General features: G+C 37.1%; 1 protein-coding gene across 1 annotated transcript; it reads right to left on the reverse strand.

The window, feature by feature from the left end:
* Nucleotides 1-3,413: 3,413 nt before the first annotated feature.
* On the reverse strand, nt 3,414-8,491 carry LOC122814001 (up-regulator of cell proliferation-like). The gene has a single exon (XM_044086585.1). The coding sequence runs from the start codon at nt 8,459-8,461 to the stop codon at nt 3,704-3,706; it is 4,758 nt and encodes a 1,585-aa protein (XP_043942520.1). The 5' UTR covers nt 8,462-8,491; the 3' UTR covers nt 3,414-3,703.
* Nucleotides 8,492-11,888: the final 3,397 nt, after the last annotated feature.

Consider the following 11,888-nt stretch of genomic DNA (forward strand, 5'->3'; position numbering starts at 1 on the left):
AAGCAACGAATTTATGATCATTTTTATAGTATTAAAGTGAAAGATAAGAATAATGCTTTATATAGGCACATTAATGAAAGTGGAGATACGCATCATTTTAAGTTTGCTGTTATAGACCAAGTACATATTTCTCCTCGTGGTGGTAATTGGAAAGCTCTCCTGGGTGTGAGAGAGAGCAAGTGGCTGATGTTGACTGATGCCACGAGAAAACCGGGCATCAATGATTATATCACCATCAAGCCATTCCTGACATTAGCTTGAGGGCATTAGGGTAGTATGTCTCTATACACATTGTTTTTAACATACAATTTATACTTTTGTAATATTTACATTATTACTAACATTTGTATTCATCATTCATTATTTTTATATGCATTTTCATTATTTTTTATTATTATTTTTTATACATAGTTTTTATATGTACATCAATTATATGTATTTGCTGATAAAAGTTTTCATATGGTTATTAGGTACCATTTAGTAGATGCATTATGTCGTTTTATCAATAGTAGTATTATAGATTGTAGCGTTGCTACGTAGCATTATTTAATTCATAATATTTAATTCATACTATTTTTTTGATTAAGATCAACTGCATGTTTTTATTATGTGGTTTTATTAGTTGTTTTTGAGTTGATTTTTATTCATGCAGAGAAACGTTCTAGTTATGAAGTAACGTGCAATGTGTAAAAAGTTAAGCACTGTCCTTTTAAATTTTAAATGGCATACATTTTTTGGTGCCAAAGAGTTTATATAATTGAGTTTTAAAGTTGTGTTATTCGTTCTGATGAAGTCTGCTCAGTCAGATGAAAGCGCTTAACCATTATTTTATGTACTTCTTGTAGTAGTTAATAAAAGTTATTGTTGCCTGTTTGAGTCGAGTTGCACCTGAGTTGCTTTTCACATTACGAAGACGTTTTTCGTCTTAGAAACAGCGTTTAAAAATGTACTCTTGTAGGAAACAGTCCAGGGCAATATAAATAAAAGAGCTTAGTAAAATACTCTGTTAAGAGGCCTAGGCACAGGCATTAAAGTTATTAATGCAGCTGATAAAAACAGCGGGTGAAGATATCTCTCAGATTGCACATTTACATTCATCTTGTAATCCAGAGATATGGAAAGTACACCTGCATAATATAATTTAAAATTACCTTTTGTAGGATGTTTATCATGCTTCCAGAAGTTGGAATTATGACTTAATACAGTTTCCCAATATATCTGTATCTTTGGACAATTTAAAAAACATAATGAATAATACTGAAATTCTCAGAGTACTTAGGAAAAAAAAATAAAAGTATTCCGTATTATGAGGCATTAAGCATCATTGCAAAAGATAAATTACTTAGCTTGGCCGAAAAGACCAAAAAAAGACACTGCTCACAATTGGTGGGATATCTTTACTGGTTGTTCAAAATCAGGAAAAAAAACTGTTAAATTGGTTAGTACATCTTGTACTAGTAATGTTAGGCATTATAGTCATATTACTATCTGGAATTGTTATTTAAGTTGTCATTTGCGAAAAACTTACAGAGTCCAGCAAATCATGATGGTTAACATAAATAAATTGGAAAAGGTTTCAATGTGTGCAACTGAAGTCAAAAATGAACAGTCATTTTCCGCCTTTTAATTTGAAAAGAGGGAATTGTGAGAGTTGAAATATTCTGTCTTCAGTAATGAACAGGTTAACAATGGCTTTCAGTGGATTTGTCTGTAAATGTAAAATAAATATTCTGCTTTTCAGTGTAGTACAGAGTGCACTTAGTTTAAACTCTTGGCAAAAGCATATAGCTTGGCATTCATTGTTATTAGAAGTCAGAAGTAAAATATTTTATCTTTTATAAGCTATGCAGTTTGTGAAATTCTCTATCTACAAGCAGGTCAAGATGAACTCTTATATGCAGCTATGTTTCATCAACAGGACGTGCAAGATAAGAGTAAGGCTGAGGAGTTATTCTTCAAGAACAGAATGTGTGAGATATGGAAAGCAAACTGTCAGCAAACCAGCTTCAAAAGAAAGACTTATTATTCTGGCAAATTCTCTAAACTGCTGATGCAGGCAGAAGAGAGACTATAATTGGGCTTCTTCTTTTGTATGAGAGACATTGATTCTTACAGTTTGATGCTGTAAGCTGAAGTACGGTTTTGTTACATATGTATCTTTCATTGTTATACTTGATGTCTACTTCATATACAGTAAATGAATGTCATTATCAGATGAGCCATCTCAACTGTTTTCATTGAGTAATGGTACAGACTACCTGTTAGTGTAGTAACATACATTTTACACCAGCTGTCCCTTTGTGGACAGCTGGGAACTGGTATCTGGATGTGATGCAGTTTTGTTATCCAGTGAGGTCTGGGATGCTTGCATGGGCATCATCTTATTATCAGCTGCCAAAGGAGCAGTGAGAGCTGCTGATGTCAAGCAAACAGATGTCAAATGTGGGGTAGATAGAACTGCATCTTAGTAAAACCTGCATCCTCAGGCTATCAAGGGGCTGACTGCAGTCAATACGACTTCATGCCTTCTGCGCACTGAATCTTTCAAGACAACCTTTTTTTCCATGTTATAGTAATGTTTTGTTTATTTATTTCTAGAGCTCCAAGCAGAATGTTAAACAAGCAAGAAATAGCTGTACCTTGGCCTAAAACCAGATACTTATGTGGTCTATATATAAAAGGTCTAAAGTTTTGAACCTGCAAAGTAACTTTTTTTGAACAGTGCACAATGCTTGTAAGAAAATACCTGGTGGTTTTTGTTGAGACCGAAGAGGTAATGAAGGGGATTAACCTTCAGTGGAATCAGTTTCTCACAGGAAATGTGTTGGTGATTTTTTTCCACAGTGATAATAAGCACCAGAAAGATGTTCAAAATCACATTGAATGACATAATAAAAAAATATATATTATATAATTCAGTTAGCAAAACAGCAATTTAATGGAAAGAAAAAGATCAAAGAATTGGTACTTATCACTCTAGAAGACTGAAATGAGACTGACAGATTGTTGACCTCTGTACTGTGGTAAAAAAGATCTAAAGATTTTGTGTGCCATACTCTCTATTCTACTGATGTCACTAACATGAGTAGGAGACCAGCTCCACCCTGCAGACATATTGAGTTCTGGAAGTCAGCAATAGCTTGAGCAGCAAGTCTACAAAAGGCTAAAGCTATCAATTACCAGTATACCATCACAGTACATATACACAGAAGTTAAAAATAAATCATCATCCACAAGCTTTTTAAACTAAATAACCTGAATAATCAAGTTCTTTACTCGAATTAAATAAAATTAAGCAATTTACTTTGTAAAGATAGACATCTGTCTGCATCTAATTATCAGGCATTACAAACACTGCAGCAATGATCCTTATGACGAATATCAAGAGTTACTTACTGAAATGGCTTCTGGTTTATCTCGGTACATGTGCTATGTTCATCCTACTTAAAGCCAGCACATTCTAAACTTGCTTTCAAATATTCTAGTCGTATGCACAATTCAAACAAATTCCTACAAAATGATGAACAAGTTTACAGTTTATGTTATACTAATGTACAAAATAGAGCCAAAATAATTAATACAAATTTTGCTGTTTATAATTCAATGTACAAGTACAAATGTTTTTATATTTATAAATGCCACCAAGTTAGCACAACTGTCTTCTACAGCACACAGCTCTACTTGAGCCTTTTTTAAGACCTACTTACATGTTTTCTACTAGCCTTACATTATAAGCATTTTCAATATCTCTGCACACATCTTCCCATTCAAAATCCCATTCAGGTGGAACATCAGCAGGTAAGTATTTGTAGAATTCAGCAAACCATTCATTATATTTATAGAATACAGCCTTCCAGTAAGTAGATCCTTTCAAACTTGTGTCTGGTGTGATAATCCAGGATCTGTAGTAATCATTAACATATTTATATTCCTTGACAGGAATACATTTATTGTCAGTGTTTTTGTTCTGAAATAGAGTATCACTCGCAACAAGTGTTGTACAGAATTCCGCTGTTAACTCCTGTGTAAATACTCCCCTATAACCAGTAACTCCCCATGGTCTATGATAGTTAGAACTGTGTGTCACATGACCAGGCTCAGTGCACTCACAAGGGGCCCCACACCAGAAGCAGTAATTTCCACATCCCGCTAATGTTTTATGCAGTATTTTGATGGGTGATGATGGCAGTGACTCTATTTTTGTATCAACTATCCATTCTTCAATTTCCTTTTTTATGTCTTTTACAATTTCATCAATATCACGCTTTAAGTATTTAACAAAACACTGCAGATCAGTCTGAGATGCAAATGTGTCTGCTTTTAATGATATAACTAAATACTTTTGGACTCTTTCCTTTACATGCCAGAATAATTCCTGTACTGTTTTGCAGTTAACTTTTGCATGATCTATTTCTTTTCTTAGAAGACATACTAACTCATTCAAAATCTCTGTGCCCAATTCAAACAGCCTAGTCTGTCCGTTAAATTGTTTATGACAATGTTGATTTATTTTTTCACGCAGCCAATCCTGCTCATATGAAACAGTATCACAAATATACTTTACGTACTCCTCAAAAATGTCTTTACCATGCAAGTCACGCATAATTGCTACATGAAAGTTCATTCTAGTTTTAAACTGCCCCTCAGAATAGCTGCTTTTCATGTCATTAACAATATCAGACCCTAGTTTTTTCTCAATTGATTTGATAACTGCAGGTTTCAGTGAGCTTTTAGCAAAAATTCCAGCCATTGTTTGAATTGCATCATTAGTTTTATACAATGCCTGAAACAACTGAACATAGTTATCTTTCTCTTTAGAAAGTAGCTTCACAGGGTCATTTTTTTCAATAAATTTTTTATGCATGTCCTCAAACTTAGGGACTGCAAAACAGCATACATTAAACTTCAAATCCACAATAAATTCATTTGAATATGAAAACCTTTCGGTTTCATGATGTCTTACATTTTCATCCACATTACGTAAAATTGCAAACCAGTAACTGGGGTCATAATCTGTATCTTTGTTCACAATTTCATGCACAAAGTCCATACATTTCTTCTCTATGGTGTCAGCTTTCCTTCTGGCATCTTCTTCATCAGATTGGTATAAAACATATTTGAGAAACATCCTGGCCCCAGTTGACATTATATTTTTAAAATCAAACCTCTTCCATGTAGGTATTCCTTGTTTCAGTTTTTTGTTTACATGCACTGAAAAAGCAGGCATGTGTTCTCTAAGACTGTTCTCCATGTCTGCCTTTATGTTGACATTTTTGGGTGGAGGAAGTTGAATAGAGTTAGTTTCTTTAAGCCACATTTTATTAAAATATGTTAACAGCTGCTCATCATTCAATGTACTTTTCTTTCTTTTGCAATCCTCCAAAAGTTTAGAAATGCATTTTTCAAGTCTATTTTTGCAGTTTTGATTAAGAACACTAATTTCCTTCAAGGTGTTTTTTCTTTGTATTGTATCCAGATATCTTTCTGTGGCACAATGAAATAGCTCTTTGCTAAGAGAATCAATACTATGAATAAACTTTTGTCGGTATTCCTCAAGGAGCTTAGCCTTTTCAGAGTGATCTGCAAAATACTTTTCCAGATGTCCAAGTGCAATAGTTTTTCTTTCTGTGATCAGCATATGAAGTTCTGTTTTCAGTGAACTGCAAATGTCAGTTTCATTTGATTCAATTTTATTTTCAGCCTGAGTTGTCCACTCCTGCACAGCTCTTCTCATCTCCCAGTCCCATTCAGCATACGCTAGTGTAAGGTGATGGTAGGCCTCTGCTACCAAGCTGTTTTTAAAACTAAATAAAAAATTTTCCATTTTTACTGCATTCCATATGTTCTCAGTCATTTTACAGAAGCCAGAAAATGTTAACTTGTACATATCACGGGTTAGGATAGTCTGAAATATAAACTTTTTAAGATTGAACACACTTGCACTATATCCTGTACTAACAGATGCCATGGGGCCACAGCCATGCCACAGACTTGCAATGTATCCTTTGGAAGTGCTAGGATCAAATGCTATAATATCAGAAAACTTTTTAAATTTGTCAGCACATTTTTCCATTTTTGCTGCAGTTCTTGTAATCTCATCTAACTGGTCTATAAGGAACTTGTGACCCATCAGGTTTTTATCATGAGCAGTAATGTCACCGATATTCTGATGGACAAAGACACAAAATGGCTTCTTTCCAACTTCCTTCATTCTGATAAAGGCATGCAGAACAATTTGCAGTACATCCTTCATTTCTGCAGAATGTTCCATGGACATATTTACTAAGGTCATATCACTTAATCCAATCACGAGTGTTGCCAGTTCATTATCGTGTTCATAACTGTCAGCTACATTCAGTAACTCAGGAGCTTTTAATACTTCAGTGTCAATAACCATTAGGAAATCATAACCTACCTGTGATTTTAGGTCACCGGTGATTTCAATCAGCTGCATAAATGCACCTCTTGTGCACCTCCCGCTGCTGACAGCAAACTGCAGCCCAAACATTGTGTTTAGCAACGTTGATTTTCCTGTGCTTTGTACACCCAACACTGTGAGCACAAACATGCGTTTTTCTCCCACAGTCTTAGAAACGTTTTTTAGAACTGCTGAAATCCACTTTACTGGTATGGTCCCAGCATCTCCATTAAGAAGTTCCAGTGGTAAACCATCTATCATTAATTCTGCAGCTACAGAAGGCAATGTGTCAATTGGGGGAATTCCTTTAAGTGTTTTAACCTTTTCAGTTACGAGAGTTTCATAAATCTGCGCCAGTTCACGCATGAAATGCTCTAACCCCAGTGAGCATGTACTGAGTTTATTATTAATATTTTTAAGTTCATTCTGTTTTTGTTGTCTTTCTTCTTGCTTTTTTGTTTGGCTTAGTGCTTCGTATGTATTTCTGTACTGTGATCTTAAAGCAGACATTTTAGTTTGAGACTTGGAGTCTAATTTTTGCTTCAGCCACCAAAGAAAAAGCTCTCTTTCAATCCCAGAAAAATGAGTCAGTTTATCGATAAAGCTTTTTATAATCTCTGGAACTCCTTTTTTTAACAGCTCCTGTCGTAATTGTCTTTTGTCTTTTTCAAGTCTAGCAGTATGCAGTTCCAAACTCTCTGAGCATGTTTTTGGACGACTTTGTTTCTTTTCAATTTCTGACAATTTTTTGCATGTTTCACCTTGAAAGGCAAAATTCTGGCATTTGAATTGTGCTATATCATCACTGTTGATTAGACTAATAATCTGCTCAGAGCAGCGCTTTGTGTGTTGAATTTGTTCATCATCCTCATCTACTTTAATGTTGCACTGGTGTGCTGTGGAAACCATCTCCTCTAAACACTGTACATTTGTATCTTTACATCGATCAACAGCAGACTGCAGTTTAGAACGAAGTATTCTTGTAAAGTCAGAGTCATTTATATCCGAGCTCTTCATGATAACATGTCTTTTGCTCAACTTAAACTTTTGTCTAAATGACTTTAGTAAATCTTTTTCTGCATCTTGTGATTTAAAATTTGAGGTTAATATAAGATAGATCTGCGCATCATTTTTTGTGAAGCCTTCTAGGTACTGAAGTTTTATTTCTGTAATGCCATCAAGGAACACAAATACAGCTGATGAGATTAATGTTAAAAATTGTACTTGTGCAGGAAATGAATAACCATCACCTCTGAGATTAATTATCTGAAAAGGCCGTGTAAAAACATCAATGTCTTCAGAACCACAAGGCAGATACCAAGTGATCTCTCCAAGACCATTGGAAATTTTCCGAGGTAAATTTGCACAATCCATCTGATGATGGATAAAGATGTTCTGGTATTGTTGTTTGTTGCTAAGGATGTCATTCAATGTTTTAGACTTTGACACACTGATGTTACCTACTCTTAAAAATGAAAAAACTGGAATATGTGATGCAACTATATTTTCTTCCTGAAGTTTGCTGTTGCTTATTATCGCTATGGGGTGCCACTTCTTTATAATTGAACGGATCGCCAGCAGAAGGAAGGTACAACTGTTGTTCCATGTGGGTAGTAACAGTGGTAATGCAAACTGACATGCAGACATTTTTACCATGAGCTCCGTTTGTAACAAAGGATTTGAACAGAGAAACACCGAGACAATTAAATCTAATGGATGAATCCAGACAACTGATGAAAGGGTGACAGCTTTACTATCATCTATGCCAGATTCAGAATCAGAATTATCAGACTGCTGATGCTTAATTAACTGCCTGGAAACATCAGAACTGCATTTCATATCGACTGCATTTGAATCAGACCTCATTACCTTGTTAAGAAAATACCACGGAACATCTTCTAATGACTTAGGTGCACATCCCTCCAAGCATTTAGAACTAACTGCTAGAACATTCTTCAGTGAAAGCTTTTTGTTACGATACTGAAATAAATTCAGTTGTTTTAAAACTTTATAAGCACAATCATCCCATGTGTACTGAGGCATGTTTGAGATGGCATCAGCTTTGGACTCCCACATTTCTATGTCTTCAGCAGGTCCTGAATCTTCTCCTTCAGCTGCAAGTAATATTATAGGAGTTAATCAACTTTGAAAGTAAAAGAAGGCCACAGTAAGATTAAAATGTAAATAAAAAATGCTTAGAACTGTTCCTTGCGACTTTCAGCACTTACTGCCACACTTTCTTAGAAATCATTTATTTTTTAGCATCAGCACAATTATTAAAAAAGGGAGTTTGCAATGCAGCCAGCCACTATAAACACACACACACACACACACACACACACACACACAGTTGGGGTCAGAGACAGTGGCAGGGATTGGATTAGGGTTAACACAAACACAGGTACAGATGGACGGGGGATACTTTCTTTGTCTTTCTCTACACACATAGTGCATGTGTGGTGGGAGGAGAGGAAGAGAGAAGGGGAAGAGAGGAGAGCGAGAGAGAGAATCCCCAACAGTCCATTCTTACTCATGTGTGCTAACCGTAACCCAGCTGCTGCTCCTAACCCCAACCCTAAACATTACCTTACAAAAAAATGTTCCTTAACACTACCACTATTCAGACAAGGTATGTATGAAGGCATGTTAGCTTTTACTGTATTTTTTTTTTTTTTTTTTACTGAATGGAAAAGGAACACTTTGGCTTTTCTTTTTCTCTCAATGTAGGTTTGTGAGTTATTTTTTTACATTTGAGCTCTATTAATTTAAGCATTTACTTTTCAGTTGTTCTTTGTATCAGTGTTCATAAGTGTCAAAGTTAATGGATTTTACATCTCTCTCTCTCTATATATATATGTACATATATATATATATATATATATATATATATATATATATATATATATATATATATACACACACACACACAGATATAGATAGATATAGATAGAAAAAATATGTTCATATAAATATCTATTTATATATGTATATGCATCTGTATGGTGGTGCAGTGGCTAGCATTGTTGCCTTACAGCAAGAGGTTCTCTGGTTCAATTCTCCGGTTTCCTCCCACGCTCTAAAGACATGCACTAGGTGGACTGGACACCCTAAATTGGCTGTGTGTGTGTGTGAGTGTGTGTGTGTGTGTGTGTGTGTGTGTGTATGAGTAGTGTGACTGAACTACCATGGCAGGGCTAGCCACCTAGCGGTGTAAACCTTGGCTCAAGATGATTATCCCTGCTGAAGTGACACCCGGACCCCAAGTGCAAAATGGGAAACAGGGGTTGAGGATGGATAGATGGATATGTGTGTGTGTGTATTTGATATAGATATTATATTAGAGAGACTAGCTGGCATAATGGTTAAGGTCTTTGCCTCCCATGCACAAGGTACAAGATTCAATCTTGAATGCCTATTTGGAGTTTGCATGTTCTCCTTGTGTCTCCATGGGGTTTCTCCCATGTCTGAAAAACACGCCGAGCGTTTCCATATCAAACTCACCAATGAATAGAGCTGTGGGCAGCAGCACAGACTCTACATGGTGCCCTATAGGTGGAAGAGTTGTACAGACCAACTGCTTTGAGCATCTACTGTGGTGCACAGTATCCTCAAGATAGGAGAACACGGATCACAGACTGCGTGCCATGGCAGGGTTAGCCACTCAATAGTATAAAATATGGCTCTAGGTGTTCTTGTTCATGTGTACTAATGTCACCAAAAATGGCAAGGGTAGTTACCTGTGATAAGTGGGTTGAGGACCCAGCCTACTCTGACCCACTCCAGGGACTCTTGCTAACAGTGGGAGGGGTATATGTGCCTCTACTGGCCAGTGTGTGCCTGCCATAAAGCCCAGCAGCCCTGGGTCAATAAGCTACTGGCAGGCCAGTGTCTAGTTACCCAGCCTGGATTACGTGGGATAGCATAGTTGAGTGAAAGCTGGATGTAAAAGCAACCAACCTGCCAAACATGAACTGAGAATTGCTATGCTTAATGTAGGTTCACTGAAACGATGCAGCTTGGAATGGATAACATGATGATATGGAGGAAGCTGGACATCCTATGTATCCAAGAGATGAGATGGAAGTGCAGTGCAGCAAAGCCACTTGGCTTGGGATCCATACTCTACTACTCAGGTGGGGGACAAGCTAGAAATGGTATATGAATTGTGGTAGTGAGGGATATCATCATAATTAATGACTGACTCATGGCAATAAGACTCCAGTGTAATGATAGGGCAGTATTCATTATCTCAGCTTATGCCCCACAGCAGGGTTGTGAGAGTGAGGAAAAGAGTGCATTCAGACAGCAGTTGCAGGACCTACTAGATAAAGCAGGACAACATGAATTGGTGCTGATAATGGGTGACTTGAATGCACATATTGGGACAGACATAACTGGATATGAGGACTGCCTGGGTCCACATTGGTGGGGCAACAGGAATAAGGAAGGAGAAGCCATTCTAGACTTCTGTCTGGCAAATGGCTTGATAGTAGCCAACTCATGGTTCAGAAAGAGAGACAGTCACAAGATCACATACAAGAATATCCAACATGCAATTGGAATCGAATCCATGATTGCAAACTCATCCCCAGTGAAACAATCGGCCCACAGCATAAACCACTAGTTGCCACGATCAGCTGCAAGTAGTGGTCAGAGAAGGCTCTAAGGTCAACAGAGACCAGGCTGAAGACCTGGAAGCTGACTGGAGAGAAATAGAACAGTACAAAGAATTACTCAGGGCCCTAGCACCTCAAGAAGAGGAGGAAATAGGTGGGGTTGGGCAGCGCCTAAAAACAGCATATTTTAGGACTACAGAAAAGATATGTGGCCGAGCCAGGTATGGAAATAAGGTACATAAGGAATGTTGGTGGTGGAATGCAGAAGTCCAGGAAGTCATCAAAAGAAAGGAGGAGTGCAGGAAGAAATGGGAGATAGAAAAGACTGACCAGGCTAGGAAGGACTACTGGTTGGCTAACAAAGAAGCTAAGAGAGAAGTTGCAATAGCAAAGAATAGGGCATCAGAGGCACTGTACAACTTCTGGAAAGTGACTCAGTAAGTAGCACAAAGAAACTATATCAGGTTGCAAGGCAAAGACAGAAAGATATTCAGAAACCCTTCATAAGGGATGCCAGCAACAACCGGCTCACCAGTCCATAGGACATCAAAGGCAGATGGAAGGAGTACTTCCAGCACCTTCTGAATGAAGAAACCCCCACAGATGCTGTACTGCCCCAGAAACAGCCTAAAATGACAGAAGAGGAGGAGCCCACCCTTGAAGACATAAGAACAGCACTAAGGAAAATGAAGTCAGGGAAAGCAGCAGGCTCAGATGAGGTTACAGTAGATATGATAAAGATGCTGGGTGAGATAGAGGACAAATGGCTCCAAAGGATATTAACAGTAGTGTGGAGGGAAAGGTATATTACAGATGACCGGAGAATAAGCATACCTGTGCCAGTGTACAAGAAC

Source organism: Protopterus annectens, chromosome 10.part0 (assembly GCF_019279795.1).
Source record: "Protopterus annectens isolate FY-2018-M chromosome 10.part0, PAN1.0, whole genome shotgun sequence".
Taxonomy (NCBI): domain Eukaryota; kingdom Metazoa; phylum Chordata; order Ceratodontiformes; family Protopteridae; genus Protopterus; species Protopterus annectens.